The sequence below is a fragment of the Daphnia pulicaria genome, chromosome 10, assembly GCF_021234035.1.
Source record: "Daphnia pulicaria isolate SC F1-1A chromosome 10, SC_F0-13Bv2, whole genome shotgun sequence".
NCBI lineage: Eukaryota > Metazoa > Arthropoda > Branchiopoda > Diplostraca > Daphniidae > Daphnia > Daphnia pulicaria.
In genome coordinates, this window is record NC_060922.1 from 5,222,339 (window position 1) to 5,237,805 (window position 15,467).

The 15,467-nt window shown below is 44.0% G+C and overlaps 2 protein-coding genes across 7 annotated transcripts in view; one reads left to right on the forward strand and one right to left on the reverse strand.

The window, feature by feature from the left end:
- The window catches only part of LOC124314826 (LIM domain only protein 3-like), a 347,499-nt gene that overhangs the window by 81,926 nt on the left and 250,106 nt on the right, over positions 1 to 15,467 (reverse strand). The window lies entirely within an intron of this gene.
- Positions 1 to 15,467, forward strand: part of LOC124314636 (hormone receptor 4-like) — a 64,065-nt gene that overhangs the window by 10,725 nt on the left and 37,873 nt on the right. For 5 of the 6 annotated variants that reach the window (XM_046779881.1, XM_046779886.1, XM_046779878.1 and 2 more), the window contains one exon: positions 5,927 to 6,147. Coding sequence is in view for 1 of the 6 variants with exons in the window: in XM_046779886.1 (XP_046635842.1) it covers positions 6,132 to 6,147 (16 nt within the window). In the remaining 5 variants the exon portion in view is untranslated. Of the gene's footprint in view, positions 1 to 5,223; positions 5,458 to 5,926; positions 6,148 to 15,467 lie in introns of those variants that run through there. The other variant, XM_046779882.1, reaches the window with a different exon arrangement.

Consider the following 15,467-nt stretch of genomic DNA (forward strand, 5'->3'; position numbering starts at 1 on the left):
TGGTTGTGAAGTTGTGTAGGCCTCTTGTATATATTGTTGTCGGGGAACCTTGTTTTTCCCTTCCGTTTGAAACGGATGGATTGCCCAGTACGTAACCGAGTCGAGGGGGGGAGAGCAGAGCAGAGAAAAATCGTCTGTGTTCCGTTACACGTAATAACGTTCACATTAACCCGGGTGAAATATGGGCACGGGATCTACACACACCCCTGCTGAGATTCTCTTCTTTTTGTGTGTGTGTGTTGGATATTTTTCTTTTGATTCTTTTTTTCTCGCTTCGTCATGGATTCTAATGAGATTCTATTCTCTCGCTCGCTCTCGCTCGCTGGCGCGTCCGGTTGGGGTCGACTCAAGGTGAAGGAGAGAAAAGAACGAAAAAATACCTCCCAGCACACGACGATGGAAAAAAAAAAAACGGGAGAAAGAGCGCAGGAATCGTGATCGAGATTCTGGTCGGGACTTATGAACAAGTGGTGGTAGGATATCGCCAACCCAGCCAACCAAATAAATACATAAATAAATAAATGATAACTTAAAAAAGAAGTAGAAGGGTTCGAGGGGAAGTGCGAGTTATAACACCCGCCGAGAGGGACGATTTTCTTCGTGATGATGTCATTGCCGAGTTGAAGACGCTCAAAATGGCGTCGGAGAAGAAGAAGAAGAAGAAGAAGAAGATTTTTCATTTATTTGCCCTTTCAAAAGTACGTCCACAATGAGGACCCAGGGACGTTTTCTCCTTTTCTTGTTATTTTCTTTATTTAGAAGAGAATTGAATGGATCGTAATAGAAAAAAAAGAACGGGGGGGGGGGAAAACGGTAGGAGTCTGGAAATAGCTCGACCTCGCCCGCACGCGCCAACTTTCAACAATCCTTTTTTTCTTCTTCTTCTTCTATTTTCTAGCGTCCATTTTGCCGGACCCCATATCTCCTTTTTTACCCCCCTATAGGATCGCTCCCAACTTGTCTAAAGAGAGACAAACAAGCCCTACTACTAGCCCGTGTTAAAAAAAAAAACACTGCAAAGCTCTCACCCCCCTTTCCAACTTTTCTTCGGTGTCTTTCACTATAAAACGACGACCAGCCAGAAATAAACGAGTCACTAAACAAGAGTGAGTGAGTTGTAACACTCGAATAAATATCAAATTGGAAACTGCCTGCCTAGTACACATTCGTCGAGCATTGACCTCCTTAATTTTTCTTTTTCTTTTCAATGTTTTGATTATTTTTTCATTCGACAGATTGCCACGATGGGAATGTGTTTTTTAAAAAAAGATTTCAAAGTTCAATTGTTTATTTTTTTTTATTTCTTTTAAATGTTATGGGGCAGTCGCCTTTTTTTTAACTTCATCGTGTCGCGCGAGTTTCAACAGAATCCAAAAGATTCTGGGCGTGAAATTCTTGTTAAAGCAAAGTCGGGAGGGGGGGGGGGGGGGGTGAGGGATTGGGCTGGAAAACTATACACGCACCCGACCATCCATCAACTTCCTTTTTCCTAGCTAGAGATTCTCGACTTTGTCCCTTATCTTTCACAATTCGAAAAAGGAGAGAGAAGAAGAAAGAAGAAGAAAAGTTTTTTTCTTCTTGCCACACATTTCTGAGCAGGGAATTCCTCCACCGTATTAGAATTGTTAATTGACCTCTTTGTTGCTCTCTCGTCTGCGGTGGTTTTCCCCTTTTTTCTTGTCTGGTCCAACATGCAAGACAAAAAGGGAGTCGCTCCTCTCCGATTCCCACACGTCATTCTCTTTGCCACACCCTCATCACCACCAGAAGAAATCAAAATGTTTCGTGGAATGAGTGTGTGTGTTTGTTTCACTCGTCTCACAAGAGGCTACTAATGTGTTTGTCAATAGCCTTCGAGATATCGAGCTCATCGATCCAATCCGGGCCGCCGGCCGTGCGGAAGGTTTTTCTCATTTATTTATTATAGGGAAAGAGAGGGAGAGAGACCTTTCTGGTTTCTGGTCGTTTGCTTGTTGTTGATGTTGTTTGAGACCATATTAGGTCGAGAACCAGAGACGTAGACATTGTTGAATCGATATCACTATTGCTACTACTCTTATAGAGAGAGAGACTTATACTTGTACCACCATCACACCAGCCGGGCAGTACCCACTGGCAGACATACAGCTAGAGGTCCATTGCGGCCCCGCCTTGTTTTGTTTCTCTCCCCCCCATCTCGCCAATCGATTCAGACACACAATTTCAAATGAGATTACCGTGCCAACAAAAGAGAAAAAGAATGCCAGCTAGAGAGTCTTTAGACTTAATCTGTTCGTGTGTGTGTGTGTGTGTGTGTGTGTGTGGGGAGGTAAAAGATTGTTGTGTGTATAAAAACAGAAGGGAAAAAAAGTTGCCCAGCAGCTGCTGCTGCTGCTGCTGTGCCCGGCTTGCTGCCTTTGCTGGCCGCCAAATCTATCAGGTCGATGCCAAATTGCATGTTTGTCTTTTACAGAGAGACGCGCGCGCGCGGGCGCTCTCTCCCCATTCGGCTGCTTCCTTCCTCCGCACACACACACACACATACACACCCGAAACTTTTTTTTCTTATTTTATTTATTTTTTTTTTTTTGCCCGTCTCCCGTCTGGGACCGGCCGCTGCCGTTACGAGGGAGTAGTTTTTTGGGTCTGTCCACCTATTTGCGTGTGTCTGGGCTACCAACTGGAGCAAAGCAATAAGCTGGCAAAGAGAGAGAGAGAGAGAACTTTGGGGGGGGGGGGGAAGTTGTCTATAGCGCAAACTTAAACAAAGTAACTAACCACACCCTTGCAAGTCTCTTTCTCGACTGCGAATTTACAGAAAGGAATAATAATATTCCCCCCCCCCCCCCCCAAAAAAAAAAGTTTTCAATTTGAAATAAAAGAAAAAGTTGACGTCGTCTCCGCGTGGCCTCCCCCCCGGTGGTTTTCTTCATTTTAATTTGAGCAGCGGCAGCAACGACAATTAGTTGAAGCCGGCACAAAGTCGCCAAAGTTTTGATTTACATATTAGAAAAGTAGAGGAAACTACGTAACTACTGTTAATGTGATGACTCAAAGTTTTTTTTTCGGGTCCCGCGCCAGCAGCTGTTGCGACATCCTAAATTTTTGTTTGTTTGTTTGTTCCCGTTGAAACTATATAATTGAGTTTTCTACTTGATTTGTATTTTGGCTTTTTGTAATCGATATCGATCGTCCCCCCTTCAAATACTTTTTTCTTTTTCTTCTTTTTTTTCTATTTGCCGATGTCGTCGTTGGTCTTTGTCTCCCCAGAGCGTTGACGTCACGGGCTATTTGAGAGTCGAGCCGGAACCGAACGACGACGACGACGACGGCGGCGGCGGCGGCGAGTGCGCGTGACCGCTGCCGGGGTGTGGGTGGTTTATGTTGGGTGGGGTCTGGGTTGTGTGTGTGTGTGTGCTGTGTTGTTATTCTGCTGTTTTTCTGCGAATTATTAGTTTTGTTTTTTGTCTAATTTTATTCTCGCCGTTTCTGCCAGGAAGGGCAAAGAAAAGGAAATCATCGCCTCCGCCATTGAACTCTCACAGTTGCGAATCAGAATGTGAAGCGAAAGAGAGAAAATGAAAAAAGAGAAAAAGAATTCCGCATAGTCTTTTTTTATTAGTTTTCTCTCTTTCTACGTCTTTGAAGGGGAAACATATCAAAGAGAGGACCCGCCCCTCCGTTGACTTCCAAACCGTATGTGTCCGTCCGTCGGTCCGTCCGTCTGCGGCTTATCTTTTCAACAGCCGGTGCTGGCCCGACTCGATTCCTCTTCCTCTCTCCCCCTCTCTCTTTCTAGCAGCGCATTACTGTGCGTGTGTGTGTGTGTGTGGAACAGGCTACTACTATCCATCTCACACAATCCCATACAAATAATAATAAAGTAACGGAGAGAAGAAGAACAGCCGTTAAAATTGAAATCGAAACAGAAAATCTCTTTAAAAACGTTAACTGGTGGAAAAGGGGGCCTCTTGTGTAATGGCCGTATACGGTGTTAATTCGAAACGTGTAACACACACGAAAGAGTGAGCGTACGCAAGAGTTGTCGGGTTGCGTCATCCAATGGCCAGAAGAGCGAGCGAGCAAAGAAGTTAACTCTTTTCTTCTTGTTCGTCTCTTTTGTGACTCTGCTGCTGCTGATGTTTTCAAATGAAGTGGCGCGGCAGCAGCAGTGTGATGGCCAGCGCCGTCCATTCCATCCATCCATCCATCATCATTTTCAACAGCTAGCAGCTAGCAGCCCGCAGCTGTTGAATCACCGGGGAAATTGATAAGACTCTTTCGGGATGAACGCTGCGTGTTTTTATTTTTCATTTCTTTCTTGTTTTTTTATTTTTTTTTATTAGATATTTTTTTATTTATTATTTTACAAGACAAGAACAACAACAAACTGGCAGAGAGAGAGAGAAAATGGGGACAAATTATGAATTATGATTCAAAAAATGTCGAGAAAGGAAAAAACAAAAAAATGAAATCAAATAAATAATCGGGGGGACCTTTTTGTTTGACGTGAGTCATATCAATTTTTTATTTCATTTCGTCTCCTCCTCTCTGTTTAAGGGGGGGGGATGGCTTATCCATCGAATCGAAAGAGAGACAAAAAACAGAAAAATAGTTGCGTACGATTCTGTTTTCTTCGACTTTTATGGCCTGGGTGTTGTTTTTCTTGTCAGTTTAGGAGCCAAAGTTGACTCTCCTCCTGATTTGAGTCACGTGGGAGGAAGGAAAAAATTTTTTAAAAGAAGAAGTCGGTCCGTCGTGCGCCAATGTCTATTCCCGGTGAGTCAAGACGCGCGGCGGCCGGTTCCAACAACAACAACACCACCACCGCCAGTATCATCAGAGTTATACCGAGAAGCTCGGCAAAAATGGGCGTGAGACTATTTAACTCGACGTTGACGGACACACGACGGCCTTTTGTTTAGCGCAGAGTTTTCTTCTTCTTCTATCCTCCTTCAAACTGTTTAGTACGACTCCAACCCACAAGGACTGGCCGTATCTAAATAGATGCAGATAGGGAAGAAGAAAACGGAATAGAATCAGACGGTAGGGAGAGGGGGGAAATGTGAATATTTCTTTTCTGGCTATTTGTTTTGGCCGCGGACAACAAAAGAACTTGTCTTGCACGCGCACCGCCCAAAAGCTTCCGCATCTTTTTCGAGAACTCTGCTGCTGCTGCTGCTGCTCCTTGTATTCTTCAACTTTACTTTTAACCCAAAAGTAAAAAGTATAAAAAAGATTAAAACTTTATTCTCTTTTTTCTTTTTCTTCTATTTGGTTTGAAAATGTTTCGGGGTTTGGGGTTGGAGGGAGGAACAGTAAGGAGCTATAGAGGATAAAGAGAGGCAGAAAGAATTGGTTTGGTCCGATTGATTTACAACGAATTGGAAGGACCGTGTCACCCGGGTGGCCGGCTCCTCTCTCTGTGTGTGCTGCTACGATTGCATCGCATTCAAAGACACGAGAGTGTGTTGTCTAGTACGTATACTTGGGTGTACCGTATCGACCTTTTTTGTTTCCTTTCCCTCTTTATCGGCTGCCTGCCATCGACTGTGAATGAGAGAAGGGCAATCTTGGGTATTTTATATCCTTCGTGCCCGTTCGTTTCTCTTCGTTTCTCCTTTTTTTTGTTTCAACTTCGTGAACCGATTCTAATCTCCCCGGCAGTTGTCCTTCTTCAAACGGCCCTTTAAATGCCCACCTCTCTGTTGTCTTTTGCCTCGTCTGTGTGTGTAGTACCTTGTACTGCTTCGGGGTAAGAGTAGTAAAGTAATAATAATAATAATACTTTTCTTGCTTAGACACAACCATATACCACCTGGTGGGGGCAGCGCATTTCGTTTGTTTTGCGCCATTTCAGGCCGGAGAAAAGTCGAGAGAGAAACGTGAAACGTGATTCCCGATTTTTATGTCTTTTGTCCTTTTTTATTTGTGTCTCTTTTAACAGCTCCTGGGACACACGTACGCAGCGAGACAACAACAACAGCAACCGGACAAGCAGGAGAAGAAGAAGAAGAAGAAAAGTGTTTGGCTGATTTGGACACTGCCACGTTTAGAGACGCTGTTAACCTGTTGAGGATCGACCGCACTAGCCGACGTCACTTAATCTTTCGTTTGCCATTCGAGTCGCGTCAGCTGGCCAACCCGATCGAATGTCGATGATTGACGGTAAGTTCAGCAACATCCAATTTTCATTCTTTTTTTGGGTTACATCATTGGGCCGAATGGTGTGGTGGCTTGATGACGTCTTGATGGCCGACGATGATGATGATGATTCAACCCGACATCTATTTTAAATTTTACTGCCAAATTTTCGGTATTGGGGGAATGTTTGGTTTTTATTAGGTGGGAGGCTAATAGCCGAATAGGAGGGAAACTTTTAGAACTTGATGTCAAACAAACAGCTGTGTCTGTGTGTGAGTGTTTGTGTCGCTTGTTTGTGTTTTTCACCCTCGTCGACAGCCAATTGTCATTTGGTCTGGGGTAATAAGAGGCAGAAAAAGAACAGCTGCCGCGGTACTTTCAAACAACCGAAAGGAATTTATTCTTTTTTCCTTTTTATTTTTTCTCTCCCCTTGAATTTCTGGGATATGGACGCATATTCTTTGATGAGTATTACGGTAGTTAGAAATGCGCCCCACTGTTTTTCTTTTTCTTTTTTTTTTGATTATTCTATCGCTGTGACGTAAGCGATGGGATTGTGTCGGCCGAGATGACACGTAGAAAGAGAAATGTTCGTTTTTTGATCCGACCGATTGATGGATTCCTTTGTTTTATTTTTCCCCTTCTTCTTGTTGTTGTTTTATCTCATTTTACCTCGCCATTCATTGTCCCGATATATCGAACAACATCCTCCATTCTCTCTCTCTCTCTGCCGGCCAGACCGGCCAAAGATAAGCGAAATGGAGAGAATACGAAACAAAAAAGAAGAAGAGAGCCCGGTGTGTGTCTGTGTGATTTGTTATCGGTTCGATGTTGTTTTGAATGAATAAAAAAAAGAAGGAGGAGGGAAACAGTAAAAAAAAAACAACCAGGAGAGAGAAAAGGACGCGAGTTCCTGCAGTTTTATAGCCTCTGCTAGCCGGCCCTCCTCCTCCTGTCTATGGTATTAAATATATACAGAGTAATGGTCGGATTGCTTACTTTATTGAGCTGCTTTTCTGCCGAATGGCGAATCGGAAAAAAAACAAAAAAACAAGAGGAAAATGGAGGACGGTTTCACTTTGGAATTGACCTCAGAGGCGATCTATGTTTGTAGAGATTCACGAAGAATCTTTGAAGAAGGAAAAAAACAACTTTGCCCAGCCGAGGGGCTACCATACAGCAAAGTCGCTAAGAGAATGAAATAAAACAAGAGCAGGAGGAGAAGGCGAGTCCAACTTTTCTTTTGCTCTCGTTCGTCCATCTTGATTTCAGCCTCGAGAGAATCGCAGGCGAATCGCGAAGGAGCCTGGTAAAAGAAAAAGAAAAGAATAAAAGACAGAGAAGATTAATGACATTGGCCGCTGCGATTGGATGGAGCGGCGACGCCAAACCCCCCCCCCCCCCCCCCCCCGCACACGCGACGCACTTGCGATCCTTCCCAGACTCTTTGATTCTTTTAAATCAATCTTTTTTCTTTCTTCCCCAGAAAAGAGAAATAAAAAGGCAAATTCATCCTCTCCATATTTTTCGGGGTCCTACTCTTCTGAGCCAAAACATATTGTGTGTGTGTGTGTGTGTGCGCGCATGTTGGCCAGCGTCGTTCGCGTTGTGTCACAGCAAAAGTCATCCGATATCGTCTGGGGGTCGTGACGGCCGACCGTTGGCCGCCAATCCCCTCCAATTTGCATTGTTATTGAGGAGGGCCACCGCATACGTTTCGGTAGCAGAGTGCTACGGCCCATGTCGGCCGTATTGTTTCTTTATTCCCTGGCTCTTACTATTTTATTTTTTACTTTTTTTTTTGTGTTACTACTACACCGGGGGTTGGGCAAGATGAAAGCAAAGGGCAACGAAAAAGTAGTAAATGGATTTTTCAGGAATCAAAAGAAAAAAGAAAAAAATTGGAGGAACAAAACGTCGTTTTCTTCCACTCTTCTTCTTCTTTTTTGTGTTTGCGCGATGTGGATGGATCGATCCGGTTTTCCTTGTTAGTCCCGTTGCACGCATTTCCGCATGGGGTGAAACAAGATTGCCGCATCAATCGATATCTCCCCTTTAATATCTCCTCGATGGTTTTTTTTTCTTTTTTCTTTATTCCTCCACTCTGTGAAAAAGACGTTGGTTGGAAACTGGGAAAAAAGATGTTCCTCCTCGCAGGATTTTTTGTTGAATGAAGTGAAACGACCAGAAATTGAAACAAAAGGAAATAAAAGGAAGGACGGAAAGAAACAAGAAGGGTTGGAAATGTAATCCGGGCGAAACGGGTGGTCGCTGTACACACACACACGCACACACATTGGATAGGGCCAAAGAAATCTAAAGAAGTTTGAGAAGGGAAGAAGGGAAATGTTGAGAGAAGTAGAGCGCGAGTGTTGCGTTTCGCACGCTCCGGAAGGAAGGAAGTATACAGACAGGGTAGACAGACAGACAGATATATATATATATGTATATACACAGCAACTACACACTGTCAAGTGTGCTGTGTTACTGCGAACAATCCAGGAGCAGCAGGAGAGCAGTCCAGGCTCAGTATAGAGTCCAACCCACAGCTCTCTCGTCTTTTTTTTTTCGCCGAGTAAATATCCTTTTTCGAGTAAAGTACTTTTGCCCCCCCTTCACTCCCCTCCGTCTCTGTCTCCGTCTGTCTTATTTTATATATAAACAAGAAAGAGAGAAAAGAGAACTTGCACCGGGGGTATATATATAATCTCTTTTCTCCTTTTTTTGTGTGTGTTGTCTTGTGCTCCTTGTTCTCTCCTTCCTCTGCCTCTTTTGCTCTTTCTCCTTTGGCTGTTTGTGTGTGTAGATTTCTGGCTCGTGTCACGAACGAGTGTCTTGTTTCAGCACCAAATCCAATCCAATATTGTCTACGTATCGTCGTCCTTCTCCTACTTCTTCTTCTTTCTTGTGTTTCTTTTTGTTTTACTATTTTCCAAGATTGTCCTGTCGGTAGGGAGCAACCACCACCACTAGAACAACAACAACATTCCTTCCTTCCTTCCTTCCTTTGCGTTTATTTGCCCTGACTTTTTCGTTCTTTCTCTGTGATGGGAGAGAGAGAGACTTACCGAGTTCCCCTCAAGCTCCAGGCAAAAATGGCGTCTTTGTCTCTCATTCCATCAAATAAGAAACGATTTCCCAGCTGGATCGATAGCGGATCACTCTCTCCCTCCCCCCTCAATTTCAATTCCAATCACGAAAAGAGCCAGCAGAGAAAGAGGGAAACTTTTATTTTTGTTCTTTTCAACACAAAACGTCATATCAGTAGTTTGTCTACATCAACCAAGTTGACGAATCTTCAACAAAAGATTTCGATCCTACCAAGGATCGTCGGTGATGTCGGACAATCCGAACAACCCCCAGAAAGTTGTTGTTTGAGTCCGGCAAGTGCTGTTGTCGAGTCTGTCGTGTTGAGGAGGAAGAAGAAGAAGAAGATCTTTTTAGTTTTATTTTATTTTCATATTTTTTCTTTTGGCCCTTCTCTGTCTTGTCCTTGGCTGCTGCTTCTGCTGTACACGCTCCGTCGAGCAGAGCGTGACATCATTGTGGAGGCATCTGGAGATGAGATCACGGTGATGGAGAGAGAAGAAGAAGACCTTCACTTACAGGCAAAAGGAGCCCCCAAGATACACACACAACACACTGTGTATACTACCTCTCTCTTTTTCTCTGTGTGTGTTGTGTTTGGTGGTTGCGCTGTTTGGGTGTAGTTGCTGTTGTTGGGTGGCTGAGGATCTTTTTGTCTTTTTCTTTTTTTTATCAGACTGGTTGCACACACACACCCACCCACTCACATCCAGAAGAGAAGGAACACACCCATCAATCGGTCATGGGGAGTGTGAAGGGAAGGCGTTTTGATAGAGTGTGGATGCGTGTGTGGAAAATTTCATCTTTCTGGTCGAGTGAAAAATGGAACGGAGAAAAAGAAAAATGAAAATGAAAAATTTTTTTTAAATGGGAAAAATAAAATCCTGGGGTAAGAAAAATGAAATCAATCAATGGACCAGAGAGGAAAGGGTCAAAGTTGCTGTTTGAAAAGGATCAAAGATAAAAATCTGGTCGATAACACTGAGGAGGAAAATGGGGGGGCGGCTTTGCCAGCAGTATTTATAGGCTCAAAGACTTTTTGAGTTCTCCTTCGACTGAGATGATGTACCAGCAGAGATGATAACGTGGAATGGAACTCCAATCATCTTGTTTCTTTTCTCTCTCTCAAAAAAAAAAAAAGAAAAAGAAAGAAAAATCATTAGCTGTTATTTATTTATCTTGCGATGGGTGGTGGTGCAGTTTTTTTGGGTTGGGTTTCTTAACTTCCTCCTAGCTCCTCCGACATTGGGTGTGGGTGAAGAAGAAGACGAGAGACGCCTGTTCACTCGACTTTCAATCTGTCGTCGTCCCGGCCCTCCTTTTCTTTTCTAGGATTTTTTTTTCTTTTTGTTGTTCTGCTTTTCTTTTTCTTTTCTTTTTTTTTTGCTCGTTCCGTTGTGTCTTCCGCCTTCTTCTTGTGTCTCCGGACTAATTGAAAAACAGTTTGAAATAGTTTCGGGTCGCCCGAGATCCCAGCCAAAAAAGAAAAGACCCCAAAAAAAATGTTGGAAATTGACTGTCAACTGATGAGTGACTTGCTATTGGTCACATAAACCAAACATGAGGTTGTCTAAACTAAAAAAGGCCCCTGCCTTAAATCTTTATTTGGCAGATGCCATCAGATGGTTAATACATTCTCCATTCAATTACAGTTACCTATATAGTAAGTAGCTAGTCCATCCGGCTTTTGCAAACGTACCCGGTATAATCTCTCGACTAACACCCACCCCAGTCGTCATGGGTGCATTACGTACGTTTTTTTTGTAACCTTTTCTTCTTCTTCTTCTTCTTCTTACAACCCCGGAAAGAAATCAAGTAATCGGCTTTTGCGTACTTTGAAATGCTCGTCAAACATCCTGCTAGCGTTAGATTAGAACGACTACCGGGGAAAGAATGGGACTCGATACACTTTTGACACAAATGAATTGTGTGAGTGGGTTATGTTTCCCTCCCCCCCCCCCCCCCAAACTGCGCCCATGTTGGGAAATATGAAAATATCAAAGGGGCGCGGCCCCGGTCGTCACTGGCGCTAGCGCTGGCTCGGCTGCGGATGTGCGGCTGTTGTTTTGGAGCGAAGCCAACGAACCCCGTCTCTCCCCCCCCCCCCCTTTCTAACATTTCCCAAAACTCTTGTACTGCCATCATCCATATTCCTATCTCTTTCTGACTGGTAGAGAATAAAGCTAGAGGATGAATATCAAAATCAAACATTTTTCTTTCCCCCCCCCCCCCCCCCCCCGATAGAAATCCCGCACGAAGCGCAATTGATGAGTTCCACACAAACACATTTTCCCGTCCCTGGGCTCTGGTGGGAGGAGGAGGAAATTCATTTCTCATTATCTGCTCAACGGGCAGAGAGTTTTTGTGTGTCTACCACCACCCGCTCGCTCTCCTCCCCCCATTCCCGTTTGCTCGCACATCACCATCGATATAGCTTCATTATTCCTTATCGAGGAGAAAAGTCATTAATTGCTTTTTATTGTTGACTGAGCGAGGACTAGCGGGAAGAAAGTCCAAAGTCCTCTGCGCATTCATATATTTTCTCGGGTTTGTTTGCTGGTCTTCTTCTTCGTCTTCCTTCTGGCCTCTTCGTGTTGTTAATATTTATTTATTACATCTCCAAGTTTGACGGGACGAAAGAAAGACAAAGGGGCTAGGGAGGGGGGTGGTTGGAAAACAAAAAGGCGAATCAATATTCATACACTAATATAGAACCCGTGTCTATATATAGGTAATTTTACACACACACACACGTACACACACAGAGAGAACCTTTTAAAAGAGTGGGGAACGTGTGTACGTCGAGAGGTGGGAGGGAGACGAAAGGTGGCCAGACGTAGAGCTTCTCACCCATTTGACACAGAAAAGGCTTCACTTCCTTTCGTTCACAGTTGCACAGGATAGGACGCACTGGATTGTCTTATGGCTTCACGGCCTTATAGCAGCCCTGCTGACGTGAGCGCTGACGGGAAAACAAAACAAAATAAAAAAATCCCGAGTCCAGCAAACCAGATGGGATATATAGTATACGAAGATTGAGTTTTTGTTTTTTTTTTTTTTCTCCCTTCTATTTGCATTTTTTAATTCAATGTCCGGAAGCCCCTTGGATTCAAAACTATTTTTTTATCTTCTTGTTTATAATAACAACACGACATCGATCGTTGACCCGTACATTTTTGTATCACTCGGACCTACTATACAAGGGAAATGCCAACACAGAAAGATGTTGTGTGTGCGTGGTTGGGTGCAGTTGTATCGATCGGAGATATCTTATGAGAAATCAACTCATTTCGAGTTGAGGAGAGAAAAGGAGTTGAGGGCGAGGTAGTAGTTTGAGATGGCGGGGGTGTTGCGGGTGAGGGGGGGGGGAGAACTTGATGAAGAAGGATTGATGGATCAATCAGCTGACATTGCAAAGTCTTTCGTCGACTCCGGAATGCGGTGGGTGGAGAGTTACACAGCTGGGGAGGAGTGTGTGTCTAGTTGTAGTAGTGACGAAGATGTCGAATGTGTGTTTGTCGCTTGCATTGTGTAGGAGACTACAAGATTGTCGTCGGGACGGAGCAGCAGAGCAGAGCCGAGCATTGTTGCCATTCCGCCGCATTTCTAAATGAATCTCGGGATCGTTTTTCAACGGAATATTCCTCTGTCAAAAGAAGACAGAATAATTGTTTCGTTTTACCTTTTTTTTTTCCCTATTCTTTTAAACGATTGAGACATGGACAATTTGATAGGAACTGGGGCACGTCATTTCTTTTTGGGTTTTTTAATTATTTGGGTTGGGGAACGCCCAGGCGGTAGGCATTACGTAGCCCCTCGGTATCAAGGGGTCTAGTATCCGAAAAAATGTCTGCACCCTAAAAGATAGAGGGGACTTGTGATATTTGACTTATTTATACGTTGCCCTTTTGCGAAGCTCATCGGCAAACACAGCAGGTATTGGTGGCACGTTTCAGCTTCTTCTTCTTTTTCTTCCACTTTTTCAGGCCGGCGTTTCTCTCTACAGTTGCCAGTTCACGTTCGTGAACGGGCCATTAGTTTGCGAGGATTTCATGCCTGTCTGGTTGGGATTTCTTTTCTTTTTTGGGGGTTTTTGATTTTATTTTTGTTCGGTCCGTTCTTGTCGTGCATCGAGCAAGAGCCCCCTGTTGTCTTTGGATCGACGAATGGACGGACACCACCCAGGGCAACCTATCCCCCTTTTGATTCTTTGATGGTTGCCCATTCAATGAATTATTCATCGCTCCTCGGCTCAGCCCCAACAACCGGCTCCTTACGACTTTTCCTCCCTTCTTTTCTTTCTTGGAAATGAGATGAAAGAAAAAAGATTCCGACCAGCTACCGCGCCGATGGATATGATGAAATGTGTTGCGACAACAATTTGGCCAAAAAAAGAGCTAAAGAAAAAAGTGGAGAGAAATTGAATTTGGTTTTTGGGACTCGGAAAAAAAGAATTTGAATATATTTCGAGGGACAAAAGAGAGTCGAGAAAAAGAAGAAGAAGAAGAAAAAAGGAGAGATAAATTGGTAGGAGAGAGAGAGAGAACGCGGAATGTGTGGAGCCGTAAACGGATGTTGCGGTTTGCCACACAAATAAACAGAAACGAAAAAGAAGGAACGAACGAACGAACGGAGTTTGTTGTTGTTGGTCGGTGGTGGTGGTGGGAAACTGGAACACGACGATCGCCGAGCGACGGATCATTTGGCCATCGGTAGGAGAGTGAAAGATCAACTGGGAAAAGGTCAGAGACACTTTTATATATACAAAAAGAGAAAAAAGGAAATGTTATGGCGGCCAAAAGGTTCTCTCTCGCTTCTTTTTCTTCTTCTTGTGTTGATACGCTCGTAACAATTTTTCCATGTCTGGGATATCAAACAGCTGCTGCTATACACAGCAGCCCAGCAGAGGAGAGGAGGAGGAGGCGGCGGCGGCCATGTTTGCCAACTACTCTTTACTGTGTGTAGTCGGGTGAGTGAGTCACCACCGCCGAGCACAAAACCATTTGGCGACTCCTCCTTGTGTGTGTGTGCTGAGCCCCCCACCACCACCAACTACAATCTCGTGCATCTCTGCCCGACCGAGTTAATAAAAACCGCACACACACACACACACACACGCACACACGGAACGGGAGTTGGGAGTTTCCAGGAAATTTCGGGCAGCCGCAATCAATTCTAGAGAGAGAGAGAGACACTGCGGAAATCAGGTTTCAGTTCGGCAATCATTAAGAAAATGTGATCTCTTAAAACAGGATTGAACACATTTTATTTTTCGATTGTTCGTCGTGTTACAAAATGACGTAATGCAGTGATGGAATAACAATCGTTTGCCGGGATCGATATATAACGGGTTCTTATAATACCGCCGGTATAGATACACAAGTCTAGCGCTTATAGTTTTATCGTTCGTGATATATTTTTCGGTTGTAAGAGAGAGAGAGAAAGGGGGGTTGAAGGATCGTCACGCGAAACAACTCACTTTACTTTATTTTATTTTTTCGCCCCCCCCCTTTTTTTTTTGGTGCTGTGCTGTGTGTCTGGACTGGGACTCCCCACCACTCGGATGGTAACCGACCATCCAGGGCGTGCACACGCATCAGGGGCCAAAGAGAGTGAGAGAGTATCCAACTCTAAATGGGGTCCGGCTTAATCGGTCGTATATCAACGGACCCAGCCAACCCAACTCGGCGACTCTGCTGCTGCTACACTCTCATGTGATGTACAGTGGAGAGTACAGTCTGAGCGGATCGATGTGTGGGAGCTCTTTTCCCATCACCCACAACCACCCGAGTTCTTCTCTCGCTCACTCTCTCTCTCCTTCCGCCCAATTAAATTCGGACTATAGTACATATATATAGTGGCGGGGGTCTGCTACTGCTGGATGGCACCGACAATATAACGTCGAGCGGGCGGGCGCGTTCCAGCAGCAAAACTTGTCCCTTTTTTTCCTTTTTATGGGTGGCCAAATGACGACGTTACATTCGTCGGTGGGTGTCGATTACTCGATTCTTTTCACTTTTTCGTTAGCAGGGTTGCCACCGGGAAAATGAATTTTTTTATAAGTCTTTTTGATTAAAAAAAAAACGAATTCTTTCAAATCTTTGAATTTGAACACCTTTTTTTGGAAAACTCTTGAAAAATCGAAATTTTTCTGACAGTTTTCAATTTGTTGTTATTTATTCGCAACATGGCAACATCCTTGTTGGTTGTTGAGGTTTATTTTGGGGGGAAATCGTAATCCTTTATTAGGGCTGTAG